Raw genomic sequence first — 27,312 nt, 5'->3', positions numbered from 1 at the left:
CATGTCTTAAAAGGTAAAACACAGGAAAATACATCCCATTTGTCAATCTCTCTGCGATTGCTGTTGCGATAGATATTTTTAAATTCTCAGTCCAAAATAAGAATAAAGACTAGAAGAGATCTTGGAGAGATGTGAACTGGGTAAAAGTGTTATGAGTGAAATCTTTTTAAAGATAGACATATTATTTCTGTAATAAACAAACACAAAATCCAGTGCTTTAGCAGGTGCTATGATCATTCTCTTAGATTTCTGAAACCCTTGAGTAGCAACAATATGAGATGAAGAAGAGGATACCTAGGAGTTGCCCCTTTCCTGAAGCCAGCTCTACCACAGGTCACCCCAACTCCTGGCTACCATTCCTCTAATCCAGGCTTTGTCTCCTGGGAATAAGGACACTCAGGAGCTCTCCCTCTCCGATGCTTTTGGATACCTCACCCACAACCATGGAGTATCTAGGATACGTTGTACAGAATAGAAGGTTGTACAGTGTCTGAAATTCTGAGCTGGAAATTAGACAAGCTTGGGTATAAGTTGTAGTTCTGCTACTTTCTTTTTTTATTATTTCTAAATATTACAGGGGTACAAATGTTTTTGGTTACACGGATTGCTTTTGTAATCTTGATTCAGGGCTATAAGTGTGCCCATCACCCAGATAGTGTTCATTGTACCCCTTAGGTTGGTTTTCACCCATGCCCTTTCCCCTGCCTCCCCTGTGCTTGATTTCTACTGAGTTTTACTTCCCTCTGCGCACGTGTGCTCATCGGTTAGTTCCAAGCACATGTGGTGTTTATTTTTCCATTCTTTAGATACTTCACTTAGGATAATGGTCTCCAGTTCCATCCAAACTGTTGCAAAGGGCATTAATTCATCATCCTTTTTAACTGAGTAGTATTCCATGGTATACATATACCACATTTTGTTAATCCACTCATGAATTGATGGGCACTTGGGTTCATTTCATATCTTTGCAATTGTGAATTGTGCTGCTGTAAATATTAGAACGCAAGTGTCTTTTTGACAAAATAACTTCTTTTCCTTTGGGTAAATACCTAGTAGCAAAATTGTGGGATTGAATGGTACGTCTACTTTTAGTTGTTTGAAAAATCTCCATACTGTTTTCCATAGAGTTTGTACTAATTTGCAGTCCCACCAACCATGTATAACTAACTGTTCCTTTCTCTCTGCATCCACGGCAGCATCAATTGTTTTTCGACTTTTTAATAAAAGCCATTCTAATTGGGGTAAGGTGCTATCTCATTGTAGTTTTAATTTGCATTTCCCTGATGATTAGGGACACTGAGCATTTTTTTAAAAATTTCCTTCAAGAATTTTTCCTTTGCATTCACAACTTGACTAACCATTTGGCACAAGAGTCCTAGCTTTTGGCCCATCTTGGCTTTAGATAAGCCTTTCTATCTTTTGATTTAAAGTGATTTAAAGTGCAATTCTTCCTTTCATTTAAACACTTACAAGCCATTGTAGGGTTATTAATCAGCCTAATTTTAATATTGTTGTGTCTCAGGAAATAGGGAGGCCCATGGAGAGGGAGAGAGATGAAGGAACAGCTGGTTGGTGGAGCAGTCAGAACACACAACATTAAGTTGGCCATCTTATATGGGTGCAGTTTGTGGCACCTCAAAACAATTACAATAGTATCATCATACATCACTGATTACAGATCACCATAGCAGATATAATAATAATAATAAAGTCAAAATATTTCCAAAATGTATGTGACACAGACACAAAGTGAACACATGCTTTGGAAAAATGGCACCAACAGACTTGCTCAATGCAGGGCTGCAACAATCCCTCAATTTGTAAAAAGCACAGTATTTGCAATGTGCGACAGAGTGAAGCATAGTAAAATGAGGTACGCCTGTATATGTGTGTGTGTGTGTGTCTCTGTGTGTATGTGTGTGTGTGTGTGTGTGTGTGTGTGTGTGTGTGGAGAGACAGAGAGAGAGGAAGAGAGAAGGCAGGAGAGAGAAGAAAACAGAGAAAAGAAAAAAGCCAAAAAAATCCAGGACCTTAAACCTATGTCAACTGCTTTTAGTTATGAAATATGCTATCACCACATAATCATATAGGTTGTATCTACCTGATGCCAAAGCAATTCATCAATTTCACCAAAGCAAGTACATCCAAAAACTAAAAAGATAGGCAAAATTCTATGTGGTCAAAATGGTCTCTACAGAAGTCAACAGAGCTCACACAGACATCAACTCCCCTTCCCCTCCCTCGTTCCCACAACAAGAACCTTCAACCTTTCTGGGGTTAGGTCTACCCTCCTCTAAGGTAGGCGACACAGGACTCCGTGCAAAACATCAGAGGAAGGTGATCAGCGATGCCTAACATGCCACAGAGTTGCCTAAAGCCCATAACTGAGTAACAACATTTAAGGGATATTTTTGCAAATTTTGATAACCACATTTAAAGACTAAAAACAACAGCAGCAGCAACGAAAGAACTCTGTTATTGATTACCATATTTTAAAGTATTTCCCAGGTCATCTTCCCAAACATCTTGACCTGGTTTTCCTTTATGTTCCATTTCTTCCATAGCAGTTCTCACTTCTCTGACCCCAGTTTTTATTTCTTGAGCTAAAAAACTGTCTGAGACAGAGGTTTTGTCCCCCTCCATCTCATTTTTTCTTGGTGTCACGTATTCTCCATCCTTCCTCGCCTTCCCCTCACCCTTCCTTGGTTCCACTCTTTTCTCAGTGCTCTTTTCTTTCCGAAGTTTTGGTAAAGATGTTTTTTTATCAAGGCCCATTGCAATAATGCACCTATGAAAAATATGAACATAAAATGTTTATTAACCCTTATATATAGCACAGTGGAACCTCAAAGCTTTTTAAATCACTTATTTCCTATTCTAGTAAGAGATGACACACAAAATATTTTTATTACAGTACACATAGGTTAATTAAAAAGAAATTATTTTCTCTTTATTGATACTAAAATCTTGTAAATGAACACAAAAAATTCTTAATAATTTTACCAACAATAATAAACAAGAAAGAAAACAACTCATCAACCAACCCACTACAGTGTCAAAATAAAATTTGTGCCTTACAACACATTTTTGGCCTTACAACAAACAGTCATATGTAGATATAGATATATAAATAGATAATTTTACACCTGTTTACAGATATGTGAATATATATATTTCAACTCTTTAAATGAGAATTATGTGACAAAAAAACATTCAGATTTATAAACACAGGAAAATTGATATACAAATAATCAGAAGAGAAAAATGCTATTCAGTCTTTGATAATTTATTATTCCAACAACACAACAACAAAAGACTTACCTACAAGACTCTAAATAAATAGGACAGATTTTTTAAGAAACATATATAGTCAAATGTTACGTCCTTTAAGTAACTAACTTATGAGTCTGCAGGCTTATTTTAATAGTACTGCCATTATTGCCTTTAGAATGGCCTTTTGAAGCCTGCATTACAATCTTCTGGTGATTTTTACTGGCAATAAGCTTTTGTTCCTTGAAAATAGCAATAATTTACAGAGGTTACAAAGTCATTCCAAGTCAAATCTGGTGAACCACCCAGATAATCTGAATGCATTATGACATTAAATTTTTTAAAATCAATTATAATAAAAGTGATGGGAACAAATTGTCTTCTATAGCTTTTTTTTCTATCTCTCAAGTTAACATCAAAATAAGAATTACAATAATGGTAATATATACATTAATAAAACTGATGATTATGATAATGATAAGATTATTAAGCACTCCCTTTGTGCCAAGCTCTTCGCTGGGTACTCTATATGCATTATCTGAAGAAATTCATTACCCTAAAGACCAATAAATTAAGAACTATCATCACCACTTTACAAATGAGGAAACTGAGGCTTAAAAGGTTCCAGTAGCCCAAGGTCAGCCAGCAGGTGAGTGATGGGGCTGGACCCCAGCTCAACATCACCTCACACTGAAGCTCAACCATATTTTTCTATTACAAATGTAGCCCTGTAATTACTAGTTATGATACAACCAGCAAAGATGACTAGTTACACAGACTAGTTACACTCTTGGGCTTGCTACCAGAGAAAATACTCAATGCTCTCTCACCAAAAACTAACACAATCTGGAAAAGTTTCCAGCAAGGCCTGGAGACAATCCATGACCCAAACAAAGCATCTGGAAGTTGTCAGTCTCCACATTCCTTCTTCCCTGGCACTGCTTATGCCCCTTCTCTCTGTGCTATACAACTGCTAGAGAACCGAGTAATTTACACCAGGTGAGTGAAAAGGGATCAGAATGCAGGCAAGACTTGTCAGTCCAGGAAGAATAGGAATAATATATAAAATCTGAACCAAATCCAATGAGAATTTCTTAAACTTAAGATTTCACTGAATTTTAGCCATCTCCAGTCTAGAAATAGCATAGGAATTGATTTTAATAAGTTCTTCCAACAAGCAAATATGAGAACTGAGTTATATCAGTTAACTTTTCAATATCTCATCATAAAATGAAGCTAAAAGGATTTGCACTCAAAGTAACTATCAGGCTGTAAAATATGAGATAATAATAATATACTTATCTTACCCATATTAAGCATGATAAATATTTCCTGACTGTGATGACAATGTGCTTAGCACATTGCTCTCCTTGAAATAAAGGTGTCATGAATCTTCACAGAATAGGATGACTAGCAGTGCCTTCTGTTCAAGCTGCTCTTCCCTTATCAATGGCAACACCAAATACATTGATTTGGAGCCTCTGATATGCCGTTACTTTTAGTTTATGTTGTGCCTATGTAAAGGCTTTGATGTCTCCCTACTGTATGCACAGACTTTTTATTGCCCGTCTGCTGGGGAGAATTGGACAAAGAAAGTGAATAACGTCTGTGCTCTCCCCGTCACTGACTACCTATTTGACTTCTGAATATAATTTGAGGTATGATTCTGATGACTAAAGCTCAAAGCAGCCTGCATTCTCCTTGGTTAGGCAAGCCTTCCTCCTGTGTTTCACTCTAGCAATTAAAAATAACTACTACGCTTCTTCAAACAGTTCCCGAGATTGATGGGTGAGTACAATTGTGGAACTTCACACTTTGGAAGTGACCACTGCTCAGCTTTTCTTGTTTTCTAAGGATCTGAAGCAGGTAATTCCTAATCATTTTTAGGGATAGAACTCCCTATTGTTTTCTTTTACCATCCCTCCTTTTTCTAATTGTAAAAATTTCAGGGACCAGTATTTTTTAAATGAATTAAAACTAATTTCACTTTGAATAAACTGGAGGAATTAACATATATTCCTTAAAATAACTAAAAATATCACTATGGATGTAACAAAAGAAAAAGTTATGCAATATAAGTGCTAACAGTCTCCTCAGAGGTAGTTCTCAACTCTCACTGGAGTTCTGCAGCATCAGCACCTCTGGAATGACCAAAGCAGTCTCAGGTAGGGATGAGGCCAGACAAGCAAGGCTCCAGCACTTACCCATCTATCCCTGTCCTATTTAAACCACGCTGACTTGACTCTTGCCTGATCTACAGCAAAAGAGTTAAATGACCTAACCACAAATAAGCAGATAGCATATTTGGGTTGGACCTGGAAGGCAGTTCAGCTGGGCATTGGTACTACACTACTTTAGGCCATTCACTCTCCCACTCTCTGGATGATTCTATCACCCATATTCTCTCTCCTAAAACCCCCAAACCCCCCCTCCCTCACTCTTAACCTCTGCTGATAGATTTATTTCTTGTTGGAGAATTTAGAAACAATCAGCAGAGGACTTCTAGTTGGTCCCAGCACATCCACCAACTTACCTGTCTCTCTAGCTTGTATGCTCTCTTTCCTCCTGTTACTATGGAAGAAACACTTCTCCTCTTCTTAAGGTTTACACCTCTACCTGAGCCCTAGATCCCATCTTCTTCAGTCTACTCAAGCACATTTCCCCTTTATATTACAATTCATCAATTTGTTTTCTTCTCTAGGGTATCAATCCTATCTATTAGCATATGAACATAACATCACCCATCTTAAAAAATAAAAAGTCCCATGGGTCCCTACATTCTCCCTCCTGGCTACCATCTAATTACAACTTTTTATAACAAAAACCATTTTTAAAAGTTGTCTGTAGTCTCTGGCCTTAGTTCTTCTCCAATTATCTCTTAAATTCACTCCAGTAAAGCTCACTTCCCTACTGTTCCACTCTAATAACTTGGGCCAAGATCTCCAATAAGCAACATACTATCAAATCAATGTTCAATTCTCAGTCTTCATTTTACTTAACCTATCCATATATTCAACCTGGTTAAACATGACCTTATTCTTCAAAGATTTTATTCATTTCCAAGTTATTACTCTCCCTAGGTTCTCTTTCTAATCACTGGCTTTCCTTCTCCAGATGGTTCTTCTTTATCTCCCTTACCTCTGAAACAGAGTGACATGGAGCTCATTACTCAGGTATCTTCTCTATCTGCATTCAATTCTTAATCAATCTTATCCCATCCTATGTCTTTAAATGCCATTTTATATGCAAAATATTCTCAAATGTATATCTCTAGCCTGTACCTCTCAACTGACCCCAGATTCTCAGATCCAACTGCCTACTCAATGTCTCTACTTGCATATCACATTGATGTCTCAAACTTAATGGCTCCAAAACCAAAACCCCTTTATTCTACCTCTAAAACTGCTTCTTCCATAGTCCCATCTTAGGTACATGTTAATTGGACATTTTTTCAGTTGTTCAGGCCACAAAGTTTGAATCTTCTTTGATTTTTCTCATTATGTCATACCCTGCATCCAATTCATCAGTAAATCCTGTAAGCTCTACTTTCAAAATGTATCTAGAACCCAGTCACTAACTCATTTTGCCATTATCTCTTCTCTGGATTAAAGCAGTTTCCACTCTTTCTCCCATCCCTCTAGTTTATCTTTCCCATAGGAGTTATTGTCAAATAATGATAGGTCATTGCTGGAAACCTACCTTAGAGGCTTCCCATCCTTCTCAGAATAAAAGCTGAAGTTCTTGCAGTGAACTTCGGACTCCACGTGACTTGGTATCATTGTCTCTCTGACCTCATCTCCTACCTTGTCATTCTATTCCTTACCTTTGCTCTGACCACACACTAGCGTAGACACACCAAGCATGTTCCTGCCTCCTGCCCTCTGCATATATACTTTTCCTCTACCTGAAAAGCTATTTGGAGGAAGAGACTTTTTTTCCTTATTTCTACTCAAAGACATTCTATTAGAGAGGCCTTTCCTGACCATCCTACATATATAACACACAGCCTTATCACCCTCATTCCCCCTCTCTCCCCATATCTCCCTGACCCTCTTTTGTGTTCATCATGCTATCTGACATATATTGACTGGCTTATTGATATGTTATTTGCCTTTCCCCCATTAGAACAAGTTCCATGGAGACATGTACTTTAGCTGGTTCACTCCTGTATTCTAGCTTGTCATCTAGACAACTCTTTATGAGAACTTTCAAAAAAAATGAAAGAAATCTCACAAGCAAGACTCCTAATTTCAAACCGAACATCCAACATACAAGCTGATACCAGTCAAAACTGATCTTTTATCATGCATTTTGTTATGCAGGAGATTGAAACCAGGGGGATGAGAGGGAAAACTGGGCCACACCATCATGTAGGCACACTTCTAATACGCATGACCTATTATATTCAACCACGTAAGTCAGATGCTTGGCACAAGCTTCAGGGTTCAGCCCAAAACCAGTTACTCAGAGGAATGAGAAAAAACAAAAAACAAAAAACCCCTTCTCTCCTTCTCTTCATAAATAGAATTTAAAGCAGTATGAAGAAAGGGAGTGATAGAAAGTAGAATAATTTAAAATGCCACCAGCTTTTCTCTGTTATATAGTACATCTGGAAATCTGATTTATATCTTATAATTTCAAATACAACACTCAGGGTTATAATAAACAACCCTTAACTTACGTATTTTAGGCTCAGCTATATTAATTTTTCTTAACAAATTGTGCAGACGAATGCATTAGTAAAGCATTAGAAGAAAAATGTAGCAAAACTTGCCCTCTACCAAAGGACATTTGTTTCCATACTTGTAGCAAGGAGATGATCTCTCAACACACACAAATCCAAAGTATCCTCGTTTGCCTCCAAGTCTGGAACCTTTTCGGTGCTTGTATTCACAGCAGGAGCTTAACCTATTCACCTGCATCCCATTGAGGAAAAAGGTGAGACTGAAGGGGAAACCATGGTGCCTTTTGGAAATAAACTGAAAGGTCTCTGGAATTAAAAAAGAAATATATTAGTAGAATCAACTAACATCTTCAAAGTTACACAAGTACAATATTATGATAGAGATCATCTTTTGAGGACAATTTTTAATCATAAAAATGTATTCTATTACTTTTATTTGTAATAAATACTCCAAGTCTTTATAAAACTCCTTGATTTGTAGTAAAATAATAATATGTAACATTATATGAGCACTCATTATGGCCAGGCATTATGCCTGATTATCTTTGGTATGTTCTTTTTCAACCGTCACATGAAGTGGGAATATTTCTATCACTAGTTTCTAGGTGAGGAAATTAAGGCTTAGAGAAGTTTAGTAATTTATCCAAGATTATATAGTAAGTGGGAGAGTTATAATTTGAATCCAAACATCTCTCTGGATTCCATGCCTCTATCTTGTTATACTGTCTGTTAATAAAGTACTTAATGACAAAAGGCTACTGTGAGCTCAGTAATGCTTTTTAAAAATTTTATATTTTTAGTTGTGAATTTAAATACCCTAATACACATATGAATGAAGTAACTATTCATCTCTAAGCCATACTCAATTCAGTTTAGATTTGAGATTCTCTTCTTTCTCCTCCAACCACCCAAAAGTCCCACAAATAAATTAAGAACCACTGCCTAAAATTAATAGTTTATAGTCATTCCAAGTCTTATAATGCTCTTTGAAAAGGTCCCACCCTAAAGGTTCTAAACCCTAAGTCTGATAAACCCTATTCCCTACAGAGTGACTCAAAACCCTGCTTCTCACGAACACTTCTTATGTCACTTCCTACAAAAAAAGGAGCTTCACTGGACTGTTCCACTTCTAACAATAATAGAGTTAACAATTTTCTCCTCTCTACTATGTATATATTTTCCATTGTTGCACTTACCACAATGTATTAAAATATAGCTACATGAGTGGTTTTCAAACTTTAATGTGCATCAGAATCATCTGGAGGGCTTATTAAAACATAGATTGCTGAGCCTCACCCCAGAATATCTGATTCAGTGGGTCCAGAGTAGGGCCCAGGAATTTGCATTTCTAACAAGTTTGCCAGGTGATGCTGATGCTATTTATTGGTCTAAGGACAGGTTCTTTGAGAACCCTGATCTAGATGTTTGCTGACCTGCCTATTTGTGAAATCTATGAGGGCTGAAGTTAGTCTTATTTTGTTTCCCCAAGTCCAGGGGCAATGGCATAGAAAGTTCCCCCCAAATAATTAGAGAATTATTACTATAAACTATTTCTTTCACAGTCATGCAGAAACAATGTGCATATACCACATTTTGCCCCCAAAAGTATTTCTAAATCAGATGCAATTCATTCTAAAGAATAGAGTTATTAAAAAGGTAATTCTATCATTTATTCCTTAGTATTTGTGAAATGAAAGTAAACAAACTAGGAAAGAAAAAACTGAAAAAATTGGAGTCTGGGGAAACTAAGATACAAGTCCACTTGTCTTAATGATGGATGAACTCTTCAAGTGGTGACTAGAAAGCAAGTCTGACTGCTTTCATTACAGAAACTGGAATCCTGCATCCATGTAATATGATCCATTCTGCTGCAGTATCACGCCCCATAACTCCCTAAGTACCACTCCAGGAAGAGAGTGCAGTCAAGGAAATGCTGAGAATGGGCACAGAAAATCAACTTCTCCATGTGACTGCCCTTCCATTTGATGCCCACATAGCTGGAGAGCACACCCAGCTATTACTCCATTTTGTTCTTTTTTTTTTTAAGCTATGGAACAAGAATTGACAACCTCTGCCTTTACTTCTTTGATAAGTATTTTATAATTTTGTATTTTTTAAAATATAGTGACACCTCCCAACCTTGACTAGATGGTTTCTTCATGGAGTAGTGGGAAGAATATAGACCAGAAATCAGAAAACTTTGTTCCATGACCCAGTTGAGTGTCCCTTGGTGAGTTATTTAACTTTGTTGCATTTCAGAATTCTCATCTATAAGACGGAGATGGGGATAGAGGACTGTGTCCTAGTCTATTAACTTCACAGAGCAGTCTTAAAGATTACATAATGTGCAAATTAGAAAGCATTTTATAATAGTTGTACAATGTAGTTACTTACTGTTCACTGATGGTCAGCAGCACTATTTTAGGCACTAAATAGAAACAAAAATACTGAAAAATATCAAATTTGGTATCTTCTCTCAAGAAGTTACAATTGAGCAGGAGAGGCAAAATTAATATACAAGACTTCTGGAGTGAGGTCATCAAATCCTGTCCCCTTAAAATATTATCTCTAGAAATGGAACAGAGACTTAACACAAACTGAGCAGCACTTATTTATGAAAAATTATTGAATTTTAGGGAAACAGTAGGAATCTATGCCACTTTTGCCTGGGACTGCTCTCACTCCCGCCACCTGCCACTACCTCCTCATAGCAGTTCTGATAGGGTAGGGCAGGCCATAAATTACCAGCAGCTTCATTGTCAGTGGGGGCTGACTTGATTTGGAGCAGAAGATGAAAACCTCTGGGCCTGTGGCATTACCAGTAATAATCAGCAATCTCGGAGCAAGCTAACAGGAAAGGTCAGAAGTCCTACTAGCCTGAGACTATAGTTCTCATTCAGGCAAGCAACAGGCCAGTGGACTAACCAGAAATTTAATAGGGAGATATAAGCAACAGGGCAGTCATAGAGGCATTCAGTAAGCTCTCTACATATCCCCGGCTAACTGGAAGCCTATTCATACATCCCCAGCCCACTAGGAACTTTCCCCCATGCATGGAGGAAACATAAGGGAGCCTGGTAGAAAATATTAATAAAAGTTGGAGCAGACTTGAAAACTGCCTGAACTTTGAATGTACTCAACCCACTCTAGTGGGTTGAATCGTGTCCTCCAAAAATTCATGACTGTCCAGAACCTCAGAATGTGACTTTGTTGGAAATTGTGTCTTTACAGATAATAATTAATGAAGAGTACAGTGAGATCATCCTGGATTTAAGTTTTTCCCTAAATCCAATGACCTATGTTCTCATCAAAAGATGAGAGGAGACACACAGAGATACCTGAAGAAGAATGCCACATGAAGACAGAAACAGAGATTGAAGTGATGGAGCTACAAGCCACGGAATGCCAAGGATTGCCAGGAGCCACCAGAAGTTGAAAGAGTTAAAGAGCTTTTCAGGGAGTGTTGGTAGGGACCAACACCTCGATCATAAACCTTTGGCCTCTGAATCTTGAGAGAATAAATTTATGTTGTTTTAAGCCACAATTTGGGGACATTTGTTATGTTAGCCCCAGGAAACTAATATACCCCCAAACAGATCCGTTGGTATTAAATGGAGGCTTTACTGGCTCAAGGTGTTTGAGCCCAAACTCTGACAAACCACTGGATGATCACTAAACTATGAAAGCACAGACACAGCCTTAAGAGACCAGTCTAAAGAAAATAGAATTTTCTTTAAAATCTGAGCCCCAAAATCATTGACTGTACACCAGGGTGATGGGCACTGAATTTCACAGATTTATTCTAGATAAGTTACCAAAAAAAAAATTAAAAAACTGGCAACAACAACCTTTGATAGGGAAAAATCAGAATCCAGAATTCATAGTAGCTTTGGTAGCTTTACTACCCTATCTAAAATATCAAATTTTCAATAAAAACCCTAAAGACATGTAAAGAAACAGTAAAGTATGACCCACTCAGAAAAAAAAAAAAAATCAAAACTATTCCTAGGAATTTAATCAAGAGAAATGACAACTTCCGTCTACACAAAAACTTGCATTCGTATGTTGATAACAGCACTGTTTTTAATAGTCCCAAACTAGAAATAATACAAATGTTCACCAACTGGGGAACGAATTTTAAGAATATGTATTAAATATATCCATATCATGGGATATATTGAGCAATATAAGGAGAGAGCAATTATTGACAGACAATACAAATGCATGACTTTCAAACACATCATGCTAAGTGAAAGAAGCAAGACAGAACACTACTACTGTAGGACTTAATTTATAGGAAATGTCCAGAATAGGAAATTTGTAGAGTTAGAAAGCAGATCAGTGGTTGCCTGGGGCTGACAATGAGAGTAGGAACTAACTGCCAATGGGCACAAGGAAATTTTCGAGGTGACAAAGATGTTCTCAAATTGGTTTGTGATAATGGCTGCACAACTCTGTACACTTCCTTAAAGTCATTGAATTATACACTTACACTGGATAAATTTTATGGTATTTGATTTGTACTTCAATAAAGCTTTTTTAAAAAACTATATATACATTTGTAATAAGTAAAAGAAAAGTAAAAAAAAAAAAAACAGTTAATGTAAGTCGGAGTGCAATGAAATGCTTCGGTTTTGAGCGTAGACTGAGAGCCATGGTCCATCGAGATAAACCAGAGAAGTCAGCTGAGCCAGCTTCACAGCCTTAATCTGAATCCTAAAAGATGGGAAAGATTTGAATTTTAAAAAGAGGAAAGAAAGAGCATTCCGGACAAAGGAAATAGAACAACCAAAGGCAAGACAACAGCATGAATGGGACAGCAAAAAAGCTGTGTTTGGGGAGTCATGAGGAATGCACACGGGTACAACAGGATCAGGTTATAAAAATACTAGAAAATGGGGCAGAAAAGGAAGAAATTAAAAAAGGGCCAGAAAAAGAATGTTACTTCATTATGGGCATCCACAGGAACCCAAGAAGCCAAGGTTTGTCTGGTTTGAAAGGATAAACATGGCAAATAAAAATGTCTGTGAAGAAACTGTACTCTTTACAAGTAGCAGTAAATATTCAGTGATTTCATAGGTGTATGTAATAAACAACTTTAGCTTGAAGTCTAAAATCAAACTGTGACATTATGATTTACTATAACAATAAATGATTCACTTGCCACACTCCTAAATAATTAATTTTATTATTATTTCACGTGAAGAAGCAAGACAAATTAACAATTGCCACATTTTTAATGAGTTTACTGTTCCAAGAATAATATTAAATGCCATCTTTTTTTCTTTTAATAGAAATCTTATAAAAACCTATTTACATTTCACTGAATCATGCACAGCTTTGATTTGTAGAAAGGGCAGATTCTTTTCAGTTCAACTAAACTACTAAGATTGTTGAACCACAAGTCAACTCTGAGGCACCCAACTTTTCAATTTCGAACAATTACTTTCCTGGCAATCAACAGTAAGCTGAGACGAAATTATCATGTGGACAGGATTCAATTATTTAAGTCCCCACTCCATCCTATTAATCAAGACTGTCCAATGCCATAACCAAAAGTTTTAGCACCAATATGTATGCAAAATAAACACACAGCCAAGTAACACCCTTTCTCCCATAACCTTTGGTTTTGCACTCTCACACAGAATGTATATTGCCTACCAGAGAATCATTCAGCTAAACTTTTTTTTATTTGTATCTACCACTTTTTCCAGCAGTCAAATAGACATTATATATACATTTTTGTTGAACAAAATGTGATCTAAAATCCAGGACAATTTTCATTATGTCAATTCCAATTTTAGCCTTAGCTAATTTTGCCATTCTCCTAAATTAATAGCTGAAAGTTATACCTTTAAAAACTAAGAATACGTATCTATGCCACTATTATTAGGGTTTCACAGTCATATTATGAAAATGTAGGAAACTCTTTGCTACTGAGAATGGCTAATGAGGCTGCACAGAACTGAGCACGGGCCTCGCACCTAGTCAGGGAGCCAGGGTCTGCGCTTGACTCTGCCCAGAGTGTGACCCTGGGGAGCTGTTCTACCTATGAATTCATCTCATCTTCCTCATCTACAAAATGGAAGGCACAAACTCTGGAGTGCTAGGACAAAATGAGACAAAGTAAATTACATTTCCACCAGATATCTAAAATGGGAAAAATAATTTCTAGCATGACTGAGCATCATATTATGTTTTAAGTTAAAACTAACATTCGAGTGTTTACTCTTTTTTATGTCAGAAAGTTTTAAATATGTAATTCCTTTATATGTAGTTACAGTTTCTCTTTAAGGATTTAAAATTTTTTAAATTAATACTCACTGTCTTTGATTGATGAGGGAAATCAGAAAGACCAAAAGTAAAAATTTCATGTTTGCCCCCAACTCCTCCCTTAATTCTTAAGTTTATTTTAAGACTATCCAAGCATAAATATTTCTTTTAATTAGTAAAAATAATATTACTTTCTAAACACAGTTTCTTAAGCAAGACAGTAACAAATATCCTATAAACACACTCTCTTTTCATTGCTGCTCCTCTGAACTAAATGTTGAATAAATACACCACAATATAATTTGTAAAAACATATACTGGATATAAGAATTATCTTATGCTGACAAACATGGATTTACAATCAAATGAAAGCAGAAATGTACTAAAAAGCTATTTAGCAAAATTCTGCACCAAGTTATTTAGGTGTGATGCACCCTGAAGTTTATTGGATTTGTGATTTTTATCTCAACATACCTCTAAAGAACAAATTGCCAATCTGGTATTTTTCTCTTAGAGTAATGCACGATATAATTCACTATGGCAAGCCAAATAGTTAACTTGTAATTTGGGGGACAGCTTATTCATGCAACATTTTAATGATCATATATCTTTATCCCAAAATTAATCTGTTACCAGGTTAAATCACTCCAAATCCTTTCTTCCACAATCTGCAAGAGTAATTGCTGTTTCAGTTTCAATCACGGAGCAGTAAATTTAGATTTACTTTTAGGCAGCTGGTTTATAAGTCCCTGGATATGCATAATTTCATAAAGTGATTGAAGTCATTTTGATATTATATCAACAACAGCTTATCTATAGCATCAACTCCAAGCAATTAAAACAAATTAACGTTTTATGTGTACCTTTCTCAAGTAGTTTGCCTTTGTAGACACAAAGATTTTCCCCACCACAGTGCTGCTGATAAACTTGTATTTCATCCCGGAAGTCTGGTTTATCACAAGATAGATGTACATTTTTCCCCAAATAGATCATTGTAATAGCTGCATTACTATGCAGTGATGTTTTATAAATACTTCTTGAATCCTAAAATAAACAAAGAAATGAGGTTTATTAACTAATTACTTTCTAATCAGAGTTCTTATTCTCACATGACATTATAATATAAAGAATTAAAAAGGGTACTTTTATGTACCTACCAACAAAACCTTTACAAAGTGGCAATTTACACACTGCAAAAAAAGTGAAGCCCATTACAAAATAAATCCTTCTAAATAACTATAAAATATAAATGTTGGCTTTGTATTTTTAATGTAGATACTAGGGATTCAGAAAAAGTGGGTCTTTTTTTATTTTAAGTGTGTATGTGTTACATACATAAAACATCAATGATGGTAAGAGGAAAGTGTTTTTGGTTCTTTTAGCTGGTTCTCAAATAAATATTCAAACAAATGAATTAAATAAATATTGGTGACATCATTTGGTTCTAATCTGAATTGACATAGATTATGATTTAGCAATAGTTTTTGTAATTGAATGTTTTATCTTTACAAGGAACACTAACAACATTTCCTTCCCTGAACTTATTCCATCTGAGGGGAAGATACACACATTTGATTCCTTCTATGGTCACTCTGCGGATTAGGGATCATGTATGTTATGAGCCTGGGATTATCCAGATTCACGTGAGGCATTCAATTCAATGAGAAAAAAAGCAATATTGTTAATATTGTTTTTAATATCAAAACAATATGCCCAAGAAAGTCTTAAAAATTACCTGATAAACCTATTTGATATTCAATGGCATTGCCCAATTTAAATTATTTATAAAATATGAAATAAATTTATATACCAAAAAGTAAAAGAAATGTCTCAGGCATTGCTTCCTAATTGGTAGTCTGAAGTGTTTTCATAACAGTGAATGAGTATAGTGTTAGTTTAACCTCTAAAAGGAGGAGGAAAAGGAGAAGAAAGCAGGAAATGGAAAAGGAGGAAGAGGGAAGAGGCAGAGAAATAGGAAAGGCTGGGAGGGTCAAGAGACATTACAAAGGCCTAGTGAGAATGTTGCAGATCTCTAGAATTAAGAAGGCAGGCTTTGCTTCTTATCTACTTCACTTTTCTAAAAATCAATTATTAGCTAAAAGAAAAACATGGAAAGAATGACTTTCAGTGGATCCAAGGCAGTTATTTGAGTTTGATTTCATCGATTATGGATGCATGGGAAGCATGCAGTTTTTTAAGAATAAGAAAGCTGCAACAAAAATTTTTGAAGGAGCTACTAAAATATTTCCATCCCCAAAACCATCCCCTTCCACCTCACAGGATTTTTTTTTTTATTCAATTCTGTTGTTCTGAAGCAAAAACCAGAGGAAATAAATCTGATGAAATGAAATTCTGCAAACAGTCTGAAAAGTATAAATGGGGGAGAAAATCCAAGAATTAAAATTCAAGCAAACTGTCCTGCCTATTGGAAATAAGAGCTCCCAAATAGAGAGATAATCAACAGACATATTTTAGGGGCATCGAGAGCAGCAAAGGTAAATCAGCACACTGGATAATTCTTTGCAGATTAGAAACATCTCCCTGAATCACAGTTGAAGCAAAGGGATGATGGCAGGCCTGGCTCTCACTTGCAAAATCATAATCTCATGTTTCCTCTTGCCTGGGCAACTGTGGAGCTATGACACGCACATGTGCAGCCCACTGCACAATCAGCAGACCTACAGCAAATCCAGTTCCAAGCTGCGGCTCGCACATTTAATGAAGTGACTGATTAAATAAAAGCATCTCCCTTTTGTCAAGCAATACTTTCTAAAGTGGTATGGATTTAGAGGTAGGCCTGTGAGCTTCCAGGAGATAAGCACTATACAAATACAAGGTAATAGTGGGATTAGAGTGGGAGAAAGACCTGCATCCTATGTAGGAAGTGAGAAACTAGAGGGAGAAACTTTAAAAAGTAAAATAAAGGGAATGGCAACTCTTCACCCTTTTCATTTCCTCTTACTCATATTTTTTTCTGCTAAAGCATATTTCTGATAGTGACATCTCTTTTCTCTTGAGTTTAGCTATTTCATTCTCTTTTCAAAAAATATCCCCCAATTATTGCCGCCAAGGAAACTTTTCTGGGTTCTAACAAGAGGCCCATGTGATAGCTCGTTATTAAATACATGCACTAGGAACCAAACAATTGTTTCTTTCAGTTGACTAAATTGCCTCTATACTCACCATCTTGCAAGGTTATAATGACCTCAGACAGATGAAACTTTAACAGGGTTTCACGGCCCTTTCTGCTGTCCTCAAGCAAGTATCAAAACCGTCCAGGAAAAAGTTCCATTTCAAGAACAAGAGCAAGTCCTCAGACCCCTATACAACTAAGGCTTATCTTTCTGACTTTCATTCTCATCTCTTTTCATATTTCTCAGGCAAGAATAATCTGAGCTGACAGATAAACAGCAAGCCCATTGAGTGGTTAACCAGTCAGCCATTATAAATTTGTAATATTTAGCATTCCATTGATATACTTTCACTGGGGTTTCTTTTATCCCTGCCCAGGCCTGTGTGAGGAGTAGATTTAAGAGATAGTAGAGGGATCAATGCTTCCTCTTGTTGAACTGTTGGGCAGCAACTCCTCTCCTTTCACTTAAGCCCTGGTGAATTCTGGACATCATAAGGTCCCACCTGGATCCCTGTAATAGTAGGGTGACCATCGAATTTAGCATCCAAACTGGGACAAACAGAGAAAGAAATGTTACTAGTAATTATAGCAGAGGGAAAAAAGAGCAGAAATTTGAACTGTTTCGGGAAAACTGGGATGTATGGTCACCCTACTAATTAGTCTCCCCACTTCTAGTCTGATATTGCTCAAAATATCTCTCCCCCTGGGCATCAGAGTGTATTCCTCTCTCCCAATAGATAAGGGTGATGCCTACTGGTCTTTATGCCCCCAGGAGTCTTGCCAGTGCTGACAACTAGTAAGGACCCCATAAATGTTGATCTGACTGGACACAGACATGGAACAATGAGGCATTCTACATTCTGTCCTTTGCTGAGACAGAACGGTACAGTAGGTTGGCCCCGCCCTAAAGTGAAAGCTTTCTACATTTATAGGCACTCAGTAAAAACTGATTCACAGTGTCCTATTAAATTAAACAGCAACTTTGGTGGTTATTCTTTGATAAAGGTTGATACAGAAGCCAGACTGACCATAAGGAGCAACAGTCCCCATGTTGACGCTGGTGGCATCAGAGACAGAAAAGCTGACACAAGCCAGAGGAAGAGTGTTCACATCCTAAAGGCTACAAAAGCAGCTGGTTGTCAGGAAAACCTCTTCTCACTACACTCAATGGTTTTTTCCCTTTCTCTTCTCTTTCCTGCTGGTTTTGCCTTGTTTTCTCCTCCTCCCTCCTTTGCTTTTAGTATGTTTTCCCTTCGCATGGTCCTCTTGCTCATTTTTCTTGACACTGTGTAACCCATACCTCATGCTTTTTCCTGACATGCCCAGAAACTCTGCAATCCTTCTAGAGGCATCAGAGGTCTAGATTTCGAATATCTGCCTCTCCTATTTCTTCCCATGGAAATCATAATAAAGGCTTTTGCCCACATTTTCCTCCCTGCTCCTTCTGCCTTCATTTTTTTTGAGACAGGGTCTCTCTCTGTTGCCCAGGCTAGAGTGCCATGGCGTCAGCCTAGCTCACAGCAACCTCAAACTCCTGGGCTCAAGCTATCCTCCTGCCTCAGCCTCCTGGGTAGCTAGGACTACCGACATGCGCCACCATGCCCAGCTAATTTTTTATATATATTTTTAGTTGTCCAGCTAATTTCTTTCTATTTTTTCAGTAGAGACAGGGTCTTGCTCTTGCTCAGACTGGTCTCGAACTCCTGAGCTCAAACAATCCACCCACCTCGGTCTCCCAGAGTGCTAGGATTACAGACATGAGCCACCGCGCCCGGCCTCCCTCTGCCTTCTAACCTAGCCTGGTGCTTCCTTGTGTGGTGCTGCATGGTATGGCATGATGGTTAGTTTTATCTGTCAGCTTAGCTGGACTATGGTACCTAGATTGGTGGGCAAACATTATTCTGGATGGAACTGTAGTCTAATGCACGTGGTGCACCACCTCCTCCTGGGAACTGTGAGTAACAGATTATCTTTTCAATGGCGATTGTCTCCTAATCTGTAGATCTCAGCATAGCTGAATAATAATAAAACCCACATTTTAAAATAGCCAGGCAGAAGAATGTATCTGATTTTATTAGGAAAGGGGCAGGCAGTGAAGGGGTTAAGCAGTGGAGAAGCATGTTGGGAGCTTTTCTACAAAGTTTAATTTAGTATCATTATGAGAATCTGCCAAAACTGAGATGAATTTTGCTTACTCTTTTTTTCCCCTTCTTGCCTTTCGCCCTCAGCTCCCTGGTTCTACCTGCTAACTTCCTACTCATTGTTCAAAGCCCCTTTCAAATGCCACTTTCTCTCTGAGGCATTCTCTAATCTTCTCAGTCAGAACTAGTATTTCTGTCCTCTGTGTTCCCACTGTGCTTTATTTAGATCACAATGATAGCACTCATCACAGTGTATCATGGTTAATTGTATATATTTGTCTCCCTTGCTAAACTGCAATATTTCTGAGAACAAGGATTTACTTTTACCCATCTTGGCAACCTCAACACCTAGCTGATTATTGTCATAATCAATAAAAGCTAGAATGAGCTATTTGTTCATTTAGAGGCAGGACATAAGTATAAAGATGATTGCAATAGTCCCATTAAGAGTTAGTTAGCAAGCTCTTGAACTAGAGATGTAGCAGTGAAAATGGAAAAGGATTATCAGGTACATGAGTCATTGTCAAGGTGGAATCTAGAGCTGTGCTATCCAACACAGCAGCCATTTGCTCCATTTGGCTGTCGGGCATTTCAAAGGTGGCTCATTCAAATGAGATGTATTGTACATTTAAAATACTCAGTTTCAAAGACATAGTAAAAAAATATTCAATATCTCATTGAAATTTTTCATATTGATTACATGTACAAGTGATATGTTGGATATAATTAATTAAATAAAATTTATTAAATTTGTTTTATATGTTTCTCTTTACCTTTTTAATGTAACTATTAGAAAAATTTAACAATTGCATGTGTAGCTTGCTTTCTATTTCTACTGGACATCTCTGATCTGGAGGGCTTAGCAATTAACTGGATGTGTGATGCAGAGTAAAGAAGAAATTCTAGATTTTGAGACCAAATTACTGGTTTTTTAAGGCAATTGTATGGAGAAGCTGGCTTAAGTTGTAACTATGCCAAAGTTAAGGGGCAGCAGGACATATCAGTCAGGCATCTGAAATTGCACCAGGCTCATTTGGAGCGTAGGAGGTGGATATGGGGCTTTGACGGGATATCGGGAAAGTTCTAGATTAGCATCATAGTTGGAGAAGCTTTTTGCCCTCTCTTTGAAAACACATATAAGAAATAAAAACAAACTTTGTTATTTTTAATAAACATAACCATTAAGCAGGATCTTATTTGAAAGCCTGTATTTTCACATTTATAGAAGCTATTTATGGGACTACCCACATCTTCAGTTGGCTTCTGAGTAGCGCAGGTGACTAGTAAGGTCAAGGTCTCTCAATCCTGAGTGGGAACATAAAAGTCTGGAGGTGGGTAAGGTAAACTTCAGGGCAGAATCTAACTAATCTCAAAGATTCTGTAAATGCAGTATAAAGTTCTGAAGGTGCTGGAACAAAACAGGACAAAGCAACAGGGTCAGAGGTGACTGTGTATCCTGTCACCTTGTTATTTGGCTTCACTGATCATCCCCAGAAGCACAAATCACAGAAGCCAGGGACCATGTTGTTCTACACACTCACAGAGGAACATGCGATGGGCTAGCAGATAGCTGTATTTCATTGCCTTTTACCTCTTCTTCCTTTTAGGAGCCTTTGAAGGATGCTTTGGGGGTAGCCATCATAAAATGAAAGAATGAATTTAATGTGCAAATTAGTCAAAAGAGCCATCTCCCCTTCAATGAATCTTTTCTGTATTTAAACAAAATAAATTCAAGTACTAATGTAAAAGTGCATGACTCTTCCCACTGAGCTGATTTTACTCTCTATCACAGGACTCAGGGCTAGAGTTAAATCCAAGAGACATCCAGAAAATTATCAGAATCATGTGGGAAGATGACTACATCTTCAATAGAAAAACAAGAGTCAAGGCTGACACCTATGGCAATGGCTAGATTTAGGGGTGAAGACAAAGAAGAATCACAAAGAAGTAAGACAAGTGGTAAAGGGAGATAGCAAAGAACTGTAACAGTAAAATGGCATGGAAGGCAAGAGAGGAAAGTTTTAAGGAACAGGCAATTAATAGCATACAATACTGCTATCAAAGAAAAATCATGATAAATAGAAAATACAAACTAAGATGGTAGAAGTAAGTCTAACATAACACTATGTAAAATAAACGTAATTGGACAAAACTCAACTTATTAATGGAACAGAGATTCTCAGATTGAATTTAACATAAATTACCCATATGCTGCATAAACACATTTAAATCCTAAAGTTACAACCTAAAGACACCAAAATGCTGAAAGTAAAAGGAATACACATACACACACACAAATGTGTATACATAGAGTTGACACTTAAACATGAGTTTGAACTGCATGGGTCCACTTATATGCAGATTTTTTCAATAAATATATTGGAAAGTTTTTTGAAATGTGGAACAATTTGAAAAAACTCACAAACTTCATAGCCTATAAATATAAAAAAAATCAAGAGAAAGTTAGGTATATCATAAATGCATAATATATATGTAGATACGAGTGTATTTTATCATTTGCTACCATAAAAATATACAAATCTATTATTAAAAATTAAAATTTATCAAAATTTATGCATGCAAACACATACTATACATGGAACCATTTGCAGTGAAGAGAAATGTTAACAAAGATAAAGATGCAATATTAAATTGTAACTGCATAAAATTAACTACAGTATATACTATACTATTGTAATAATTTCCTAGCCATCTCCTGTTGCTATTGTGATGAGCTCAAGTGTTGTAAGTATCCACTTAAAATGCCACGTGACAGTAATCATCTCTACTTAAACAATTCATCTCTCTGGTAAATTGCTTATCACAGTAAAAAGTGATCTCTCGTGGCCCTCGCATATTTTTCATTGTGCTTAGTGCAATATTGTAAACCCTGAATAACATCATAAGATCCATACCAAGTGCCACTAGTGTTGCTGGAAGTGCTCCCAAGAAGCAGAGAAAAGTCATGACATTACAAGAAAAAGTTAAATTGCTCGGTATGTGCCGTAGATTGAGGTCTGCAGCTATGGTCACCCTCCATTTCAGACAGAAGATTCATCTTGTAAACAGATGATATAAACTTATGTCATCATAAATGCATCACTATACTATAAATGTATTTTCTCTTCTTTATGATTTTCTTAATATTTTCAATTACCATTTTAATATAAATTTTTATGATTTCTCTTCTTCCTCTAGCTTACTTTAAGAATACAGTAGATAATATACAACATACAAAATACATGTTAATCTACTATTTATGTTACTGGTAAGGCTTGCAGTCAACAACAGGCTACTGGAGTTAAGTTTGGGAGGAGTCAAAAGCTATATGCAGACTTTCAATTGTGCAGGGGTTGGCCCCCCTAACTCCTGTGTTGTTGAAGGTTCAACTATACAAACATACAACACATACACACACACCAGTTAAATCCTAATTTAATCTAAATAAGGAGAAGAACTACTAGAAAAATAGATTTTAAGATAAAAAGGATCATTTTTTTAATGATAAAGGATCACTTCACTAGTAAGATAAAATAATTCTAAACCTGAGAGCATGTAACAAGATTTTCTACACATTTACAAAACAGAACTTGGCATAATTACAAAGAAAAATTGCCAAATCCTTAGTTAACAGAGAATGAATTATTGTGACAACTCAAGAACTAAGAGATCATGTAGATTTAAAAAAAAAATCTAAGGATGTAAAAATATGAGTGACATAATTAAAATTTATCTATTGTACATTTATAGACCCTGATTCCAACATTTAAAGAATTATATTCTTTCCAAAAACTGAATATATATTAGCCCACAAAGCAAGTCTCCACAAATACCAAAGAATTAAAATCATACAGAACAAGAATAAGATGCTTTTTAAAAGTAGCATTCAGTGAACACAAAAGGAGTTCTTAGAATTGAAATATGGCAGAAGAAAAAACTCAGTAGAACGTGTGGAAGATAAAATTGAAAAAAAAAAAACTCTCAGCAAGTAGAACAAAAAGACAAAGAAGTAGAAAGTAGCAGAGAACAGCTAAGAATATTAGAGCCTCAGTCTAGTAGTTCTATCATGCCTAAAATAGGAATTCCAAAAAGAGAACAGAGGTTTTTTTTTTTCAAAAAAAAAAAAAACCAAGTCAGATTGAAGCCCTGTGACTCAAGAGACAGACATGACAAGTTCTGTCAAAGCCAGGATGCCTGCTGACAACATGCTGTGCTTCTAACCTGAATGCAGAATCCTAGGGGAATCCAGTTCAGATGCTTATTTGTGCTTCACTTGTCATGACCTTGGGATGAAGCAGTTGCTGCTCTCTCCTCTGTGCCCAGCTGCAGAAGCCTATTCCCCTGACCTTCTTCCTGCTGGACATCTCATGTCTGGTCCACACTAGGACCTCACCAGATACCCTGACTCTGGAGGGCCCCACGTTTCCTAGGACCTACTTGTTACCCGGCCTTTCTGACTTCCCCAGAAAGGACTCTTAAAACTGTCAATAAACCAGACGCAGACTCTGACCCAAAGATTCTTTACAGCTTATTTTTTCCTGGAATTATTGTCTTTTCATTACAATACTAGGTTTGAGCTCATTTCTGAAGTTTTATGCGTACAAGTGACAGAACTCTCAAGAAAAGCAGGGAGACACTTAACATAGAAATCAGTATGGTGGTTGCTCTGGGAAGGGCTAGGGGAGGTGATGGGGTAGGAAAGAGGGGGCTCTGCAAAATATGATAGTGGATTTCTACTTTGTGAAGAAGTGGTGTGGTCATGGGTGCTTACTAGATTATTGTTGTTTAACTTATATTATATATATAGATTTTATACATTCTGATAGTTTAGGAGATATTTAAACTTTTTTTTAAAGAGCATGACCAAGTAGAGTGTATCTCACTAATACATTTTGACATCAGAAATTCAAATCATACCACCCAAGTGTTTGAGGATAATGAGGATATCACTGTTTTTACTAACTGGGAGCCACACCCTTTGAAAGCATGTTGTTTGGCCTTGTGGAAACCAATGCCAACATGCAAGGAATTCAAAAGTAAGTTCATGGATGTGGTAGATTCTGTTGCTCTGAATATTCACTGGGCCTCTCTGTGAGAAACTGATACTTCCTACATCCTTGAGATCAGTCTTGGTCACAGACTCACTTTGCCAAATGGAATCCAAGTGTCAGTGACATGTGCTGCTCCTGAGCCAAACCGTAAAAGCATTCCATGGTCCTGCTGTCTATGAAGCTAACACACCCCAGATGCCTCCGTTCTGAGGTGTTCCTGCAGTCTGGGTCCCAGAATTGCAGCTGAACAACAACAGACACTAATGTGAGCAAGAAGTAAACCTTTTCAGCAAGCTAAGTTGCCTGGGGTTATTTGTTAGACTAACCGCCAGTAAACTATTCTTCAAAGAACTTCTGCCGTGAAGAAAAGGAGAAAAGAGAAGTCTAAAGTTACAACATATGAGGAAAGGATTGGGTTACCCTATCTAAATACTGTGTGTGTTGAGAGGCAGAAGATGAATATTAGAGGAAGGCTGGAAGTGCAAACTGGAGAGGAGAATGACAGACAGTGCAAGGTACCGCAGGCAGAGGAAGAGCATATAATCAAAGACAGAGGGTAAGCCTGGGCCTCAGGGAAGAGGGAGAGAACGCTCTGTCAAAGACAGCAATGAAGGGAGTGAATTTGGTAAAAACAGAGTTGAGAAGAGGAAATTCAAGCAAGCAAGAGGGAGATGGTCCTAATTTTTTGAGAGGGTTAGAAGTGAGGACAGCTGCTGGGGGTGAGATGAGGACACAGGGTATATAAGGTCTCTGAGAGTGAGGTTGGATTTGCAGAACCAGCATACAGAGTCTACGTGCATGTTGGTACTTAACTCCCTCATGTTCAATCAGTGAAATGTTGACCCAGCTATTTGCTAGTAATAAAAAAAGTTACATGTAATTATTATTTTTTGTATATTTACATAATAAAAATGAGGAGACCTTTTGACTTCTTACTAGCCTATATCTGTATAAAGTCCAACTGGCCTTAGAACTATTTTCTTTGTCAGTATTTTCAGGAAATGAGTATGACAAACTACAATACTTTCAAAGAACACTGAAAGAAAAATTTTTCTAGGTATTACATAGCCATTTGCCATAAATCATTAAAAATAAACTTTAATAAGGTATATTATGTTTTTCAGATACATTTGTTTCTAAATTTTTACAAATTAAATGTTAAGATACTTCCAATAACATGTGATTGTGTAGGTAAATTAAAGGAAGTAAGTAATTTGGAAACGGATGTAGTTCAAATTAAATTTGACCATAAGATTTACTGACTCTTTTATTATCAACTGTGCTATTAATAAATTTGTTACTCAACTGAGCTACTCAAATCATTGGTTTCAGATTCATTCAAGCTTATGATTACACTTATAAAATTATTATATTTCTTTATGCAAGGCATTTTGCATGTGATTTCCCTAAGTTCTTTTCCTGCAAATCTACAAATCTAATAATGCAATGTAATCTGTGCTAAATTAATAAAAGAAAAATGTGTTCCATAATCACCCTGGTAAAGAGAGGTTCTAAGCCATTTGGAGCAGTGGTTGGACGAAATGTTCTCCTTCTCCATGTTTCTGATCTGTTTTCTCTTGTGATTTTTCCATTTGGGGGAGGAAGTGGAGGAGGAATAGGTATCATGTAACTGTTAATGTTTGGAAGTCGATATGGATTCATTCTCTGTGAATTGCCTGTGGAGTTCCTGAACTTCATCACTGCCTTCTTGCCCTGTAATCACATTTCATGACGTAAGAACCAAAGAAACAAAAACAGTGACCCAATGTCACCCAAAATTAAAGACTAGCCTATATGATTGACATTGCATGCAAACACAACTGGTATCAATAGACAAACCCAAAACACTTCAGGCGTTGAAAGATGGCACTTTGTTTTATCCATAGCAAATTAAATATTCATAAATTTATAACCTTAAGTAGTATATTTTTTAACAAACATACAGTGATGGTACTTTTATAGTACTTTGTGGTATTATTCCTCAACAACTGATTAAATCTATGGGGACTCAGTACAACTAAACAATTTAAAATCAAGAAGTTTGAAGTGTTATATTTTAAAGCAGGGCTGAATAGTTCACTTAGCAATGAGGAGTTAGTACTTTTTTCATATTCTGATTTCACCCATCCCCCATCCAGGTATTAGAATATCTAAGATTGGCAAGGCTGTGAACAAACTGGTAATCTCATGTACTAATTAGACTAAATTATTACAACCTTTATGGAGGATAAATTGGAATATTTATCAAAATTTCAAGATGTATTACTCTTTGACTTAGAAAGTCTACTGGTAGAAACAAATTCTACACAGATAACTACACAAGTTCACCAATATAAATGTGTGTAACGATAACATGCACACATATATTTAGTCAAAACATCAAAAAATGTAACATCCTAAAAGTCCATAAATAGGAAGATATTTAAATTTTTCTTTGTTCATATAATAGAGTCTCACTAAGTTTATAAAGAATGATGTGAATCTATTTATCCTGACATTAAAAGTCCATGAGACATGACCATACATTCCTTTTAAATAATGTATATGTGGATTTTGATTAAAAAACAAAAATGAAAGAATTTAAATGTGAGGTTGCCTTTAGAGGTATATATTCACATTTTTTGAAAGTTTAATCAACATGTATTACCCTAATTATTAAAAAACACCATGGGATTGGGGATAGGAAAACAATAACATCAAAGGTATAATCAATATTATATTATATTTATCAAGTAAGTATATTTAAGTCCCTGAATTTTC

General features: G+C 36.5%; 1 protein-coding gene across 3 annotated transcripts in view; it reads right to left on the bottom strand.

Moving 5' to 3' along the window:
• The window catches only part of ERICH3 (glutamate rich 3), a 104,435-nt gene that overhangs the window by 35,655 nt on the left and 41,468 nt on the right, over positions 1-27,312 (bottom strand). For 2 of the 3 annotated variants that reach the window (XM_045547735.1, XM_045547736.1), the window contains exons 7-10: positions 26,047-26,265; positions 15,091-15,271; positions 8,074-8,260; positions 2,487-2,788 (exon numbers count right to left, since the gene is read on the bottom strand). In XM_045547735.1, the coding sequence (XP_045403691.1) occupies positions 2,487-2,788; positions 8,074-8,260; positions 15,091-15,271; positions 26,047-26,265 (889 nt within the window). The remainder of the gene's footprint in view (positions 1-2,486; positions 2,789-8,073; positions 8,261-15,090; positions 15,272-26,046; positions 26,266-27,312) is intronic. The other variant, XM_045547737.1, reaches the window with a different exon arrangement.

Source organism: Lemur catta, chromosome 3 (assembly GCF_020740605.2).
Source record: "Lemur catta isolate mLemCat1 chromosome 3, mLemCat1.pri, whole genome shotgun sequence".
Lineage (NCBI taxonomy): Eukaryota > Metazoa > Chordata > Mammalia > Primates > Lemuridae > Lemur > Lemur catta.
The sequence above is the reverse complement of the archived record's forward strand: the minus strand, read 5'-3'. Positions and strand labels throughout refer to the sequence as shown.